At 43.0% G+C, this 17,715-nt stretch overlaps 1 protein-coding gene across 7 annotated transcripts in view; it reads right to left on the reverse strand.

Annotated features, from left to right (window-relative positions):
- Positions 1-1,527: 1,527 nt before the first annotated feature.
- tlcd4b (TLC domain containing 4b) overlaps positions 1,528-17,715 on the reverse strand; it is a 23,599-nt gene continuing 7,411 nt past the window's right edge. For 6 of the 7 annotated variants that reach the window (XM_027006598.2, XM_027006594.2, XM_027006593.2 and 3 more), the window contains 6 exons: positions 16,912-17,064; positions 16,148-16,237; positions 6,044-6,102; positions 5,826-5,920; positions 5,586-5,659; positions 1,528-5,478 (listed from right to left, as the gene is read on the reverse strand). In XM_027006598.2, the coding sequence (XP_026862399.1) occupies positions 5,139-5,478; positions 5,586-5,659; positions 5,826-5,920; positions 6,044-6,102; positions 16,148-16,237; positions 16,912-17,057 (804 nt within the window). In that variant the 5' untranslated portion in view covers positions 17,058-17,064 and the 3' untranslated portion in view covers positions 1,528-5,138. Of the gene's footprint in view, positions 5,479-5,585; positions 5,660-5,825; positions 5,921-6,043; positions 6,103-15,622; positions 15,627-16,147; positions 16,238-16,911; positions 17,065-17,715 lie in introns of those variants that run through there. The other variant, XM_035526722.1, reaches the window with a different exon arrangement.

Raw genomic sequence — 17,715 nt, forward strand, 5'->3', positions numbered from 1 at the left:
GAATAGCTCTAAGGAGATCTTGATATATGAGATTTAAAAGCAAATTAACATTACAAAAACCGTAGGATAGAGTGCATACCATACCAGCTATGAAGAGCAGTATGACGCATACACAATGTCATAGAGCAGATTTACTGAACACCTCTGACTGCACAAATACCAGTAGGCCTATGACGTGTAGTATTTAGTATATGTGTGTGTGTTTGGCACAGCAGATTTTCATTGAGACTGTGTGATACAGTATGTGACCATGTTTGGTAAAAGCTGTGCTAGTTCCCTGACCCAGCCCATTGACCGGGAGTCAGCACTATGGGACTGGATTCAATCAGGCCCTGTGTGCTACCTCACACATGCTCCCCTTTACCTCTCCCTCTCTCTGCCTATCCTCTTCTTTCTTTTCTCAGTTTCTTTACTCTGCCTACACTTCTCCATATTCTATTGGCATCTTGTTTAGTCCCAGAGCTCCGGATGGCTGCCTGACCCCTCTTTTAACAGGTGGGGAGCTGAAGAGCAAGTAACAAATACCCCATGCCTGTTTTGAGCCCCCTCAATCCACTGTGAATGCATCTAGAACCAGGAGTGAGCACTCCCTACAAAAAGGGAATGGAATTTGTTTAAGCAATTGTATTAACTCATAGCTGGCTATGTGAATGCTGTCATAATTGTAGGTGGGTTGTAACTTCATGTTAAAATTCTACAATAGGAGTCTAGGGGAGGACTGTCTAAGCAGACCCGGGGGAATGTGTGATATCATCTGGTTATTTCTGTTGATTTATAGACTAACAAAGGGACATAGACATGCATGTATAAACAAAGGATTAAGCACATGTCCTAAATTGGCTACTGGGCCACTTTGCTCTTAACACCAGTGATGTAAATAGCTGCAGTGCTGGAGGAAGTCAACCTACCTGATCCCATGTTTCGCTCTTTGTGTTCAAATTTTCTTGGAAATGTGGGAAATGTGACATAGATGGACAGAGAGCACTGTAAATTGCCTGAGTCATCACTCATCCATAAAAAAAAAAAAATCTATTCCCTAGTTTTTCAAGACAAAGCTGTTTAATCTCAAGGACCTTTCAATTAACATCTCAATCAAATAAATAACTGGCTTGTGGCCACAGTACACGAGTACTGCTAAATCACCCTTAATGTGGATATAAGCATTTAAGCAGTCAAAGGGCAAAACTTTGGGCTTAAAGAACTATTGTAGTAACTTGTACTTATGTAAAGTCAACAAATACATTAATAATCACAGTATAAAAATTTCAACAAAAGGTGTATGATGGTAAAGTGCTCCACTACTGCTTTTATTGCTATTATGAATTTGATAAATTCTATAAAAGCTTGAACATCACTGAACTACAGTACATAGACATTTCAGTGAATGAATGTCCTAAACTAAGACTTCTCATTGGTTTGTTCTATCAGGCATAATTTCTTTTTAACAGTCAGGTTTTAGTATAGGATTTCAAAGAGATGAACCACGTCTCAGGACCACAGACACAAAATAAGGACAAAAAACGAATGTGCTAAATGCCCTCAAATTTATTGAGCAACACTTTCAAATAAGACTCAACTGCTGCTAGGACATGTCGAGGCCATGCTATACTGGTGCCAGGACAAATGTCTGCACTTCCCACTGTAGTGTATGCATTCACATTAAAATCTTCAGACAAAACAAATGGTAAATATACATGATATTGCATTAAAAGACAATTTAAAAAGTTAACAGAAAACAAAATTACCTACAATACAAATGATTTATATGAATCATTCTATTCATATTCATTTATTCCTTCTTTCTTGTTATTATTATTGCTGACATTAGTCATTTTTCCCCAGCCACTTGGCCTATATATTAGAGAAGTCTTCCCCTTTCATGTTAACTAATTACTTGATACTGGGACTTGACTGGCCAAGAGATTGCACAACAGAAATGACCAAGACAAGTCAGTCAATACTGATGAACTATCAGGCTTTCTATTCATGCAGCACAACAGCACTTCATTCACTTTGCTTTCGAAAGTTACAGAGGAAACAAAGAATGGCTCACTGTTCTTAAGACTCATCATATTTATGGAGTTAGTAGCAGAGATGCTAACCGTAGCCTTGTACTAACTTTACAGCTATACAAGTACAGTCGTACTGTTACAGCTATAGAAGTTCAATTGTACCGTTTTTGCTGCAAAACAGCTAAATTGGTAATGTTAGCGCTATGCTAACTTTACAGTTGATAGTCAGAGAAACATGTGCTCATATTAACCCATACATTACCCCATTAACCCCCCAAACAGAAAACCTCCAAAGCATGCCCTGTGCAAAAAAGAAACTGTCTTACAATACTACAATCCAAATACTATAAAATGTTTCATATCATTGATGCATTGTCTATATAATTGTACAGAAAGTAACACTATCTCTAGCAGTCATTTGTGGTTTTATCCAGACAAAGGGGCTTAACTCGCTATTTATTCTGAGCAGCTCTGCTGTGGTAACACAGATCAACCAAAAAAAAGTCCCACTGTGAGCTGGGTGCCACTGGATCCATCCCAGAATGCAACAGCTGTTTGGATGTCGTATTGTGAATGCTAAATATCTGGTACCTCCATTCACAGAACCACAAACCATAGCTCACTTCAGACAGCCTCATGAGACATAATTACATTGTAATTACAGATTCCAATTGTCATTACATCTTAAAATGTCTTTCTCTCTCTCTCAAAAAACAAAACAAAAAAAATCTCATCATATCTTTAAATACTGAAGGCTTGCGAGAGTATTTGGTTAGCGGCAGATGTGGACATAAGGCAAGAACAAACAAACATTCTCATGATGTCCACCCCAGACCTATTTATCAAGACCTTTTAACCTCACTTTCGCATGTCCAGTCATATATAATTCCAGGTGTCATAAAAATCACATTCTCTTATGAGCTTGGTTTTGTTTCTGAGAAAAATCCCTCTTTTAGTAATACTTGGCTGGAAAAAGTACTACATTAAACAGTGAGACAAAGGGAAACAAGGCAGAAAATGTTAGTTCCACACATTTTCACTTTATCAAATGAGTGAGGGGAGGCACTCATCCGAGTGTATAACTTTCCAAATGCACAGAAATAACAAGGGCTAAGCCTGGCCAATGTGCTCAATAATGAGTTGTGGTGGCCAATGACCTGAACCCTAAGCATGATCATTTACACACTAGTGTTTTCAGCAGTTAAGGTCTTACAATCACAAGATATGGATATTTAAAGTCACTGACATGGCAAATTAATTTCACCATATGTTCGGCTAATTAATTCACCACGACACTGAGGAGGTGTGCAGTTGGCCCTATTATAGTTATTTCATGCTTCTGCTATCATATTATTGTAAACAAAATCTGCATGGGAAAACTGCTGCATTTATACAGTTTTATGAATTACTGTCGCTGTTTATGCTTAAACGTTACATAAGATATAAATATTTTATCAGGATATGCACATGAAAATACCAATTATCTGTGCATCCCTACTTAATACATTCTGAACAAACAGTACAGTGTGTTTGTGCAATCGTGCCTTGACTTCGGGTGACTGAAGGAGACATACCATTTAGATGCACAGGCTGTTAAGACAAGCACCACAGAGAATAAAACATAGCCATTTTGACAGTACAAAGCAACAACTCACAAGTAGAAACCCATATCTTCACTTTTTGACATTACAAAATGCCACTTACTGAGTCCACAGCTTATTAGTCTTATTAGTTTTAAAAACTAATTAGCAAGCCAATGAAAAAAGTGAGCCAATGAAAAGCGGAATAATTTATGAGCTTACAGAGAACAGCAGCTCAGATACGGGAAAAGCTGAAGGTGAGGCAGAAGTCCCATTGATAGTGTGGGTTTGGAGCAGAGTCTGGATGACTAGCAGGCAGAATAAAAAATAAAAACCCTCTAAATACATTACTGAAGCAGAAAGAGATTTCTAGTACTGGGCTGAAAAACAAGCCTCAATACACTTCTGCTTTACACAATACTGCAAATGAATACCATCTAATACATCTTCACAGATATCAGAAGCATGATGCAGCCATGCCTGTGGAGATGCCCACGGTGAAATGAGCAACACCTTGGGGCACTGGTGAAGATACCTGCACGACTCCTCATTTGGTTCCTCGCATCCAGAAAGACAGAGACCAGCTGTGCTGTGCAAGGAAAGCAGGCTTCCAGGGAGGTGCGGACCATGATGCTGAAGGTGGGGAGTCTTATTGTTAGTGTGGCAGATTAGGACAGAACATTGTTCGGTGCCTGATACCATGATGAGATCCTGCTGGGGTTTTTTGGGGTGCCTGGTGTGGACTGCTGCTATGACAGTAGCCTCGACGAGAGGGAGGAGAGGTAGAGGTAGAGTTGAGATTTTAACGGTGGATGGATTGGACCTGCAGATTCTGAAGGGGACATGAGTGCAGTGTAGCCAGACTAAAGAGACACATGAGCCATCCATGGTTCTCAGCAGAATGGAGGCAGGGAAACACAAATAAAGGGGCATTAAAATGAAGGTGGAGAGCTACAGAGAAAGCTCATGCTCCATCCAAATCCTGCCAAACTGATGTCTGAATAGAAGAGTTCCAAAATCTGTGGATGAGAGGCACCTTGGTGTGGGTCTCTGTTCACCATGTACAGGAAACAGGAAGACCTCTAAAATGCCACCCTGGGACAGAAGGTGGTAGATCTGCTGGATGACTGACAAGAAAGAACTCCAACAATGAGCTGTGAGAACTCGAGTTTTCATAGATCTAGGTTGGTGAACCCCATGTTCTATTGCTTGTCCTTGTGTTCTGAGGCACTTGAGTGGACTAGGCTTTTTGCTGTGGGTCCATACTGAATGCCTGGGGACGTTTGTTACCACTTGATGCTCAAGCAACCCTGGGTAAGCAAAGAGAGCAACAGAGAACCTTGGGGAGAATACCACGTAGGTTCATGGACTCCGTAAACACATTCCCTAGTGAAACAAGAATCAGTTCAGTTGTTTATGTTAGATCATGTTGGCCAATACGCAGCAGTTACTGTTTCCTGGTCCAGCAGGGGGGACTTTCTGAAACTGTGGGCCACAATGGCATCGACTCTCCATTTGGACCTCAACCCCCTCCCTTCTCCCCAGTTCAGTCCAGGTGGTTGTTGATGTGGTTTGGCTCAGCTGGGCCCACCTTGTTGCCTTTCTTCTTTCCCCCTGAGCCGGTAATGACCCGGTAGCAGCCACGGGCGATTTTGTACATCCAGATTACATTGAGGACATCCAGGCACACGCAAGACATGATCCAGGCCACCTGGGCTCCGAGGCCCAGGCTCTCGAAAGCTGGTGTGCCGAAGGTGCCAAAGACCTTGGCCCAGTAAGGGGGCATCACGGCGATGCGCACTAGGAAGAAGGCAACAGCCATAGCCACACCATTAGCTACCACCAGCTGGTGAGAACGAGGGTAGGCCAGTGCTTCAAAGAACCACCTATGGGAGAAGAAGAGAAGTTAGGTAAGGGGCATATATTCACAGAAGAAAGGAAAGGGGAATATGGCTTTTACTACTGATTTTAAGGATTATTTATTTATTTTTACCTCTGGTTCACAAATGGTGTTGATAGTTCTGAAATAAGACGGAAATTGGCAAAATATGGAAGCACTCCACGTGTCTGTAAAAATGGGCCAAAATGATTACTACTACTAATAATAATAATAATAATAGTGTGTGAAACATACCAAAATGCAAAAAATGACACCATTTGAAATATACTTAATGCTGAATATTTGAAAACAATCACTGTGTGATAATTTGAAATTCCTGAATAACATGCACACCAGCACATATCCATATGCATAGAGCGCCGCCAAGTGGTGACACACAAAAAAGCTGTCTCCCATGGTGCTCCAGTTGCAAGCCAGCAGCAACAAGTCTGAGACAGAGACACAAAGACAGAACTGTGAACAGATATATGGCTTTTTGTGTGTGTGTGTGTGTGTGTGTGTGTGTGTGTGTGTGTGTTTTTGTGTGTGTAAGGCCTGAGTCAAATACTTACCATAAAGCAGGTAGCCACAAGTAATCGCGACATTGAGCTTTACCAAATTGGGGTCTCCCCTATGAAGAAGGAGAGAAGGAAAGCAAGAGTGTATGGGATTGTAGAAGCATGTAACAAAATCCAAACATTTAGCAAATCAACATCCTTAAATAGAACAGCACAAAGAAGCAGAAGATTATATACAACTGACTGAAATATTCCTCTGTCAAGTGCATATATCAAGTTACATTAGGATCAAGGTTGTTACCAAGTACTTGGAGTAGTAGCCTCATGAGGACATCATTATTTTCACTCCTTTGCTTTTCAACAAATAAAAAGCATTTTTGAAACATTGAGAAGTCCCAAGATCACAGCAGTTATTAAATACACATCACAGTAAATACTTTCTGAAAATACATAAGCCCACAACCAGTCTGCCTGGCCAGTCAACACCACTGTGTGACAGATGTTACATATGCTAGCATCTACTCTTGTGCTACCTGAGCCTAGTTCCGCTCCGCCTCCAACCTTTCAGGTTGCTTATACTCCTCAGTGGTGGATAAAGGAGGGTGTGCGAGTGCTCGCTGAGTGCATTGTGTTGTGAGGGGTGGAGGCTCATGCATTGCCTTTGGATACCAGCTGCTGCCTTCACTGTGTTCAGTGTGCTATCCACAGAAACGTCTAGAATACAGATGACCCAACACCTAATCATATTAGTGTCTTTCGCAATGAAGGGTGAATTACCATGCAGGGCACTTTTTGCGCTATACTTTAGAAAAACTTTTAAAAAGATAGAAAAAGCAAAAAGCAAACAACAACAACAAAAAACAAATTGTCTTATTGATTGTGTTTTGGAATTATGATAAATAACGAATGTTGTATAATGTGTTAAGTGGATATGAAAGTCTTATCACAGCAACAACCAAGTGAACAGCCTATAGGAAGGGGTAGGGGTGTTCAGTCTGAACATAAGTTCTGTGAGAAGCCAGTGATAAGCAGGTTAAAATACCTTTATAGTGCTATTCTTTCTTTTTCTCTTTTTAGCATGTGACAATGTGTTTGGTTTTGTGTACTGTGTATAACACATGCCTCTTTCATAGTAAAGTGATCTTGTAACATATACGCACTCAATGGAAGGTGTCCATTAGCAAAGATGGTGTGTGTGTCGGGCAGTGTTGGTATCGGAGCGTGTGTGAAACCACTCTCCTATGAGCACTGGGAGGTAGTTACCCCACCAGATGGCGCTGCTGTCACCTTCACTGGCCTTTTGGCCTTGGTAAAAGAGCCATTCTCACTCCTTAGCCTCACTAGATCTTACTTGTGCCTGTGCGCGCGCGCGCACGCACACACAGACACACCTCAAACCTCTAACAGAAACCTATATCCATATACCCTTATACTAAAAGCACAGAAGACCGTCAAGCTTTCTCCTGCCTACTGTTTTATCTCCTTACAGTCCAGTCTCTGCATGAACTTTATAACTATAAATATTTATAGGTTTGGGTCAATGAACGATATCAGGCAGATAGAAAAGTTCATTCTAAAGTTTCTGGCCATGTAAGAGGTCTTTGCCTCCTTTAGCTAAGCACATGTCTAGCTCACTGGATTATGCAATTCATTTACCCCAGCCTTATGTGGACACTTGTAGGGAATGGTTTTCTGCCTGGAGGCTGGCCACATAGCCCTTCGTAGATGCTGCTCTCCAAAATGGCTCTAAGCCTATGCTGAGTCACGTACCTCCTGGAGGAAAACTTTAAATGCAGACCTATGGGTGACTGCACACAAACACTCTGCCCTCGTAGGAGCCTCCTCGAAGTAGCACTGAGAGTGGCAAGTTACACTGCGATTGAACCAATCAATTAAAACCAAATTTGGTTATCAGGCTATGCAACACACATTTGATGAAAAATAGAGGTAGGTAGTGGATTAGATTAGTGCGGAACTGGTATGACTAAAACTGTTTAAAACCCTATAACTGACTATAATTACAATGTATGTTGACCTTTGGCCAATAAAATCCTGAAGTGGTGTGGTTCTTAAGCCAACTATAAAGTCTGCCCTACAGTAAGATCATAAAAATAATCCTAGATTTCCATTTAGTATAATTGCACATCTAACTAGGAATAAACCTTATACTAATTCTCAGATTACAACATCACATAGTAGTAATTAGTTCTTGAATTTCTTCAATGAGAAAATTAAGCACATTAGAGATAACATTCAAAGTATTAACGTTGGCAGCTACTTAGATATCAGAACAACCAAGCTCAAAAAGACTCTAGAATCCTTTACATATATCCAAGATCCAGAACTTACATCTCTGATCTGGCGCTCAAAATCTTCCACTTGCTTACTAGATTCACTGCCCATACACTTTCTTAAGGAAATCCTACCTGAAGTAATTTAACCTTTACTAAATTTAACAAACATCTCCTTGAATCTTGGCAATGTACCTAAATCATTCATAGCAGTAATCACACCACTTATCAAAAAATTTAACCTCAACCCATTTCAGGTATAAAACTACAGGCCGATCTCAAACCTTCCATTTATTTCCAAGATCCTAGAAAAAGCTGTAGCTCAGCAGCTAAGCTCATACTTGACTCAAAACAAGATACATGAAGTCTTTCACTCAAGGTTTAGGCCTCATCGTAGTACAGAGACAGCACTGATTAAAGTAGTTAATGATCTGTTGTTGGCTTTTGACCAGGGATGTCTCTTTGCTTATATTGCTTGAACTGAGTGCAGCATTTAACACCATAGATCGCAACATTTTACTAAATAGATTTGATTATGTTGTTGGGATTAGTGTAATAGCCCTTTCTTGATTTAAATCTTATCTAGCTGGTCGCTAACAGTTTGTTAACATAAATGGAGACTTCTCAGCATACAAAAAGGTTAACTATGGTGTACATCAAGGATCTGTTCTAGGGCCTCTGCTTTTTTCTTTATATATGCTACCTCTAGGTGACATTATATATAATCACTGTGCTAGTTTCCACTGCTACGCTGATGATATTCAGCTATATGTCTCAGCTAAACCAGGACATATATCATCTTAGTATTACTGAGGAATGCATAAAGAACATCAGACACTGGATGTTGAGAAACCTTCTCTCACTTAATTCTGACAAAACAGAGGTGCTTCTATTAGGCCCAGCGACATCTAGGTCCTCAGTCTCTAATTACTCAATGATCCTCAATGGTCTCCCAATCACATCATCTCTAACAAATAAAAGATCTTGGAGTAATTATGGATCCCAGTCTCTCGTTCGAATCTCATGTAAATAATATTTCTAGGACCGCCTTTCTCCTCCTCAGGAACACTGCATAGATTAGGAACATACTCTCCTCACATGATGCAGAAAAGATCCATGCATTTATCACTTCCAGATTGGACTACTGTAATGCCTTACTATCTGGCTGTACCACTAAGTGCCTAAACAGGCTCCAGCTAGTTCAAAATGCAGCAGTCAGAGTTCTTACTAGAACTAGAAAATTTGATCATATCACTCCTCTCTTAGCTACTTTATACTGGCTCCTAGTAAAATTTCGTATCGATTATAAAATACTAATGACCTACAAAGCACTGAATGGTCTTGCCCCACAGTACCTTAGAAAACCCCTAGTGCATTACGACTCACCAAGTCTGCTTAGATCAAAAGGTGCAGACTCTTTACTAGTACCAATAATAATAAAATCTACCACAAGGGGCAGAGCCTTTTCCTATAAAGCTCCCACACGATGGAATAACCTTCTTATAAATGTTCGAGTCTCAGACGCAGTCTCAAAATTTAAGTCTAGGCTGAAAATGTGTACAATCAGGCATTTTATTAAATCCCATTTTAGGTAAAGGTGTAGATCTGGGGGTCTATGGGCAATGAGAGTTATGGTAAGCTGGGATATTATGATGCTGTGACTCAAGTTTCTTGACTGAGAGTGGCGGAGTGCTGATGTTCCAGGGTGCCCTCTTGCCTGTGCTTCCTTATGGATCTATCCATTTAGATATGCTGCCATAGCTAGATCTCCTGGAGTCCATCTTTGCACATTATAGTTCAATAACTTACACACCCTTATACCTGGACATGCCTAATAATCTATTCTCTCTTTCTGTTGAAGCACACCTACCCCTGATGTCATGATGTTACTGAGCTTCAATCCATCTCAGCTGCCATGGCTACTCCCACCACCCCCTGATGTCCCCTGCTGTTGCCCACACCTCCACCCCAGCCAATTACTTCTCTGATGCACTTGATGGAGGTTCTTGTGCGGGATGGGTTTCAGACACGTGCACACCATCGGGACCAAACCAGGGCTTCTTGAAAACTGGACTAGACATTGCTTTTTTTTCATTTTATTAATTTTTTTTGTTTCTTTTTCACTATTTATTCTGCTCATTACTGTCTATATTGTTACTATTGTGGTGTCTGTTGTTAGCCAGAGAAGGATGAGCCCCCCCCCTTTGAGTCTTGGTTCCTCTCAAGGTTTCTTCCTCATGCTTTAGGCAGCTTTTCCTTGCCTGTGTCGCCCTTGGCTTGCTCACTGGGGGCTTGGACTTGGACATTTGTAAAGCTGCTTTGTGACAACATCTATTGTAAAAAGTGCTATATAAATAAATTTGACTTGACATTACCCACATGTCAATCACAGCACTCAGCCAGTCCCCTGATCACAATCTCCCACTTAGTGAATCATCACTCACCTGTTTCCTATGCATTAGCACACTTTTTAAACCCCACAGGTGTCCGAATGCAGTGCTTTGCACCGAATGTCCCTAGAGACTGTGCAAGCCTGGCTCAATGACTTCTTTCCTCAATTATGGATATTATTCTTAAAATAATGTGTTTTTGCACTTGCATCTCACTCCTGCTTCCAGAATGTCACAGACTGCTAAGCCAGACCAAGGGAGCTCTAGGGTGTGCAGCATCTGTGGCTGAGGCTGTCAGCCTTCAAGGCATTGTTATTGGACACCAATATTGGTCTGTTTTTGGCAGACCAAGGTTTGGAGCTGGCAAATCTTTGTGCCACTGCGAGTCCTCCGGTTGTAGCTGGCAAACCCGTTGTCTCTTCTTCCTCTAGGCTTTCCAGTTATCACATTGCTACCCTGGAGTTGAATGACAGTAACTCTGAAGGTTGTGAGGGTTCTTTGTGCAGTGTGAACTGTATTTCAATTACCAACTGCATTTGTCGGATTATGCCAAAGTGACGTCTGAAATCAGCAGGCTCATAGGGAGGGCTAAATAATGTGCTGCTGATGAATTGGCGTGAGGCATGATTACCCAGCATTCACAAGACAACTCAATTCTGTCTTCCACCATTCTAAACAGGCTAGGGTTTGCTGTAGAGCTCTGCTATATCTCAAGCAGAGCTCCTGTTCAGTGACTGAGTACGTCTTGGAGTTCCGGACACTGGTTGCTGCCACGTGCTAGAATGAAAAGGTGTTAATCGATATTTGTGCATGGCTTGAGAGGTGAACTAAAGGCTGAGCTCTCCTGCCAGGAAGAGGTTCAGACCTTACAAGAGGTGGTCAACCATGCCATCTTGTGAGACTGCCTCACTGAAGAAAACCATATCTTCCTTCTAGCCACAGCTCATCTCCATGGACATTGACTCTGCCAGTGCAGAATCCAGTGGCCCAAGTTGAACTGATGTAGCTTGGGGGCACCCACCTGTCCTCTGCAGAGAAAAAAAAAGGCACTCAAGGCTGCACCTCTAATTATACTGTGGCAACGCTTACCATGAGCTCTCAGGCTGCACTCCCTGTCATCCTTCTACTACAAGCATTATTTCCACTAGCAACTACCTTTCCCTCATCCACATACTCCTTCACTCTGCCCCTCAGAGTTTCGCACAAGGGTCACTCTCTCTGTGCTGTGCATTAGTTGACTCCTGAATGGCAGGGAATCTCATAGACCATGCACTCGCTGAGGATCTCGAGCTTGAACTGCTTGCTGCTGTTGTCTGCCTTGGCTGTGACAGCACTGGATGGAGGACATGTAGGGATGGGATTCATCTCACATCAGATACACCTTATCAGTGCCCTGTATTCAGAACACATTTCCCTTTAATTATCAATTCCTCCTCATGTCCCACACTTTAGGATTTCCCTGGTTATATACCTATGACCCCCTCATTTCCTAGCAAAGCAATGATGTACTTGAATTGTCCCCCTATTGCCACACTCACTGTCTCACTCCTGTGGCCCTATCCTGGCCCACCTCTACTGAAAGTCCCAACTCAGAGTCCAAAATCTCCATTCAGGCCCAGTATCAAGACCTCATGACTGAATACCTTACTGGGGCCTTAACGTAGGTGTACATATGCATCTCCACCTCGCAGACCGCAGTTAGCATTTTCTTTACTAAAAGGGATAGTGGGCTGAGGCCTTGAGTAGACTACAGGAGCTTGAATTCTCTCCTAGCCACATAGCCTCTTGTTACTAATATCGGGCTCAAGAGATTAGATCGATGCAACACCTACAACCTTGTCAGGTTTAAGGAAGGTAAAGACTGTAAGACTGCTTTCAGAACATCTTCTGGCCAATATGAATGAATACTTAGTCCCCCCCTATGGCCTCGCCACATCACCTTCTGTCTTGCAGGTGTTCATTAATGATGTCTTTCAGGAATACTTGAGTAGATCTGTCATTGTTTACCTCGATGACATTCTGATCCATCCCTCTTCCTTGGACCAAGAAGTCTGTGACATACACTGGGTACTCCACACTCTTTTCAGAACCACCTATACTGCAATTTGTGTATAGTGTAAGTCAGCTACTTAGGCTACTAAAGTGTGAGTCAGCTACTAAAGTGTGAGATCTGTGTGAGATCAGCTACTTAGTCTACCTTATAATCGTGGCCAATGTACGTATGCAGAACATCTAAAGGTGGACTAGGGTGGAGGCGGTGACCAGGTGGCCCTGCCTCCAGACGTGCCATGACCTACAGAACTTTCTGGGTTTTGCTATAGGCACTTTTCAGGGGGTTTAGTGCTAAGGCCAATCCTCTCACTGACCTACTCTATGGGGGAAACACCAAAATGGAATGGAGTTCTGTGGCAGAGGAGGCCTTTGAGGATCTGAAGAGGGTGTTCACAACTGCTCCGGTCCTGCAACATCCTGACCCTTCCAGGCCCTTTGTTATGGAGGTGGATGTAAGTAATGCGAGAGTGGCAGTGGTGCTATCATTGCATTAAGGTAACACCTTCAAACATAAACCAGTGGCCTTTAAAAAAAAAGTCTCCTGCAGAGAGAAATTACATTTGGCCACCAAGCTCACATCTGACGAGTGGAGGCATTAGTTAAACGGCACTCGGCAACCATTTGTTTTATGTGGTATGTAACCCCCAATACTTCCAAACAGCCAAATGCCTCAACTCCAGCCAAGCCAGGTGGTCTTTTCCTGGTTCAATTTCTCCATCACTTATTGCCTGGAATCCAAGAACCCCAAGGCAGACACCCTGTCAATTCAGTCTGTCCCAGAGGCCATACCCACCAACCAGGAGCCTATCCTGCATCCCTCCTGTTTCCTGGGAGCCATCAGGTGGGATCTGGGACAACCCATTATGCAGGCCAAGCCTCACCTCTGCTGACCAAACCCCTGACTATACATTTGCACCAGTGTCGCTCCCCTCTCTACGTGGGCCCATATCGCTCTGGGAATGGGCCACCCGGGATCTATGCGAACAACACAACTAATCGCAGTCAAGTACAGGTGGCCCACCATGCAGTAAGATGTCTTCAATCATGTGGCCTCCTGCATTGCCTGCACTAGTAGCAAGATTCTACGCAGACCTCCTACAGGCAAAATGCAGCCTGTTCCTGTCCTGGTCCCACATAGCAGTCGACTTCATCACAGATTTCCCTACTTCAGAAGGTAACACCACCATTCTTTCGATTGTCAATTGCCTTTCAAAGATGGGCTGTTTCATTCCAGCTCTTGCCACAGATCTGGGGACTGCCAACCTCCTCTTCCTGCACATCTTTCGTCAGTTAGGACTGCTGGGGGAAATCAAATCCCTTAGACAAAGTCGACCCTGCTGTTTCTGCTCCACCTCCACGGGACATTGATGCCACCGTGCTCACCCATCTAGGCCCGCTCCTTGTTGCCCTGGCTGCCCCCGCACACAGGCTCCAATCAGACCTTGGGGTAGAGGTGTGTGTACTCTCATGCTCTGGCCAGTATCCAGCCAACATTCACACAGCACACATCATCCACTGCATTCAGCCACTCCAATGATCACTGTCACCCACTTCAATTGAATAAGAAACAAATGAGAGTGATGAATCAATTCAGAAACAGACGATCTAGCACACTGTTTAAACCCCACAGGTGTTGGAGTTCAGTGCTTTACATTGAACTTCCTTAACATCCTAGAGACAATACAAGTCTGACTCTCCGCTTTGTTTATGAAGCATTTTTCTCCATTGTGGATATTATTCTTGAAATGAAAATTTGGGGCTTTTGCACTCGCATCTCGCTCCTGATCCTTCTTATATTTTCGGCTATACAAAACATATGGTACAATTTAACATAGGAAGAGTAACAGGGTTGTTTTATTCTTTACCAAACATGTCTACAGAAAAAGCCAGTATGTACTTTTGTTCATCGTAATACTACACCTTATATTAAATCAATGCATTGACTCGTTGCATTTACAAATGCAAAGTTAAAGAGAACAGCAGCACCATATGATACACAGAGACTTTCTATATCAGACAGGCTCTGAAGAAAAAGTGTAACTAAAACAGCAAAAGGGGATATTGCAAGCTCCAATGGAAGCAGGCATTCCACTATGAGCATGACCAAAGCTCCTAGCAGCAGACAGACAGACAGACAGACAGCTGGCTGAGAGGATAGAGCGTGCACATGCTTGTATCTGCAAACACTTTCTGAAAACTCCCAGACTGGGGAGCAGACAGGTTTCTTTGACTGAAGGTGGGCGTGTCCCGCTGGTGGTTGGCAGGGCTTCTTTCCAGCACTCACTTTCTTGCTTTTTGTCTAATCAGCATTTGCTGGCCAAAGTACACTTAGCAGACACAGGAACAAGGAGGGAGATGGAAGTGTTATCCCACAAAGAGAGTAGCAGGTAGTGGGTGTGAGGTGTCCACACGGAACGGTGTCGCATAAGGTGCTGGTTCTTGTGTGTGTGTGTGTGTGTGTGTGTGTGTGTGTGTGTGTGTGTGTGTGTGTGTGTGTGTGTAAGTATTAGAGAGAGACAGACAGCCAAACAGAGTGAGAAGAGACTGCTGTTGTGTGCTGTCAGCTCTCCCAACAAGGTGCGATCTAAGAGCTTGCTGACACACTGATCAGGACAAAAGACAGAGAACGAGAGGGAGAGGGAAAGAGAGAGAAATACAGAAAGCAAAACCACCAAGATGAGACAAAGAGATCAAGATCAACTACCATAAGGGAGAATAATGCAGAGAAATGGGAAAAATAGCGAAACAGACAGACAGACATAGCAATGAGGGAGGCATGAAGACACTATAATAATGAAGAGCACAACTCTAAGAAGGAGAAGAACTGGCCAAGCAGAGAGAAAGAGGCACATGTGTGGGGGAGATGGAGAGCGAGAGGGAGAGCCCCAAGGAGACATTACCATTCTTCTCTTTCAGGATGCAAAGATGCAGACCAGACAGGCAGCAGGCAAAAAGAAAAGAATCAGAGAGGGACAGAAGAACAGGAAAAGAGAGAAAGACAAGAGGACAAACAAGAATGAGAGGACAATTCTGTGCTCCAAGACAGCCTCCAACCCCCTGCTACAAGTGTCACGATGCAGGTGCATTTTAGCGTAGCCATTCACGGAAAGGCTTATTTTCACAACACTGGTATGAGTGAATAGCTCCCCACGCAATGACCTCAACCTGTTCAGACATTAGGATTCTTAACATACATTCTAAAAGGCACTCTGAAAAGTTTCTGCAATTTCATTTGTGAGTATTTGACCTTTAGCTTCAAATGGACTTCCCACAAAAGTGCAGTGCTCACTGGTAACTTTCCCAAATACCCTATACACATTTCGGTCTGGATCACTGCCGGGGGAGGGGGTGGTGGGAGGCTACTGAGTGGAGACGAAAGTCTAAAAGAGCAGGGCTTCCCTTTAGGCTCTTCGTCTTACTCTTACCAGACGGGGTCTGCGTTGACGGCGTCGTCGAACCACAAGATATAGAGGCAGAAAAGGCCCACGATGAGTGCATGGACAGTGGACACGAGCCTGGGAACACAAAGATGGGCGGTCAGTCAGAGCCACACCTCACAAAACACCATACATAGTGAGCCCAAGTGTAGCTGTACTCCTGGACATCAGTGGCAGTTAGATTTTGCCTAGCAATGAGTAAACATGTTTTTTTTATTTTGTTGAACAAAGATGGAGCCCAAGGGTATGTATAGAATTCTTTCTGCATGAGGGTGGAGGAGCACTGTGGTTTGATTAGTGGCCCCAAGAGCCTGCAGAGCTTCACATTCACCAGCAGATGCACTCTTCTATTGAGAACCATCCACGTTGAAGGCCACACATTGTGATGATAAGGTGCTTCACTTTTTAAAGGAGTTCTATACCATTTCCTATGGCCTACTTGCGAAAGCGGAGTCTAACTCTGAGCCCCCGCTCAGATCTTAACCATCTTATCATAATCTTACCCTCACTAGAACTATACTCTGCATGCACAGACTCTTTAGCTATAAAAATGTAAAATTATAAAAGTGTACCACATAGGTGTGGAGCCTGATTAATCTGACATTTTATGACCTTTTCTTTGGGGATGTAGGATACAAAATAGCAAAACAAATGGACAGTTGTGATGTAGACATGTTTGCTGAACATGTTTCAGTGAATCTGTTATTGTCTATACAAAACACGTGTGTGTGAGAGGCTTGGGGTTAGTGTACCTGGAGTTCCACTCAGTGAGCTTTTGAGGGGGAAGTTTGCCATAGCCCTGTGTTAAGGTAGATGACACTAATGGACTCATGCCGGAGAACATCAGCTGAAATCCAATGAAGCTTCCAGCCACCACAGACAGCTCTCTTGTCTCCATCACTTGCCTGTGACACACACAAACGCACACGCACACACACGCGCGCACGCACACACACACACACGCACGCACGCGCACACACAAATGCACACGCACGCACACGTGCACGCACGCACACGCACGCGCGCACACGCGCACACACACACACACGCACACACATATCTTCCTAAAGGAATTGGCAAACCTTTATGTGTCTCATTTTATGAATTATTGAATCATAACTGCTGTAAATTTGTGCTGGGTAGGAACTTGTGCATCTGTGCAGAACGCGTGAGGGGTAACATTTTTCCCAGCAAACAACACAGACTGGTTCACCAGTAGTACCCACCCCCCACCCCCCATTACTGCAGTGGCTCAGATGACAGTAATATAAAGAGCTATTCACTGATATGAAAGAGGATTATTTGCTGGTCGCATATAATCTGGATACCATGACTTTGCAAAAAAATTTGAATCTGTATTTGAAATTGGGACAGAGGTAGAAGGGGAGATGGTAGGTATATGTGTCATATTTACAAGTTAGTAGCCGAGGGCAAGAGAAAGAGTGGAATGGATTGTGTGAAAATGTAAAAAGAAGGTTCAAAACAGATGCTGTGCGGGGGTGGGGGGGGGCTGGAAAGAATGAAATGAGATGTGTGTGTGCTTCATTATAGAATAG

Source organism: Electrophorus electricus, chromosome 1 (assembly GCF_013358815.1).
Source record: "Electrophorus electricus isolate fEleEle1 chromosome 1, fEleEle1.pri, whole genome shotgun sequence".
Lineage (NCBI taxonomy): Eukaryota > Metazoa > Chordata > Actinopteri > Gymnotiformes > Gymnotidae > Electrophorus > Electrophorus electricus.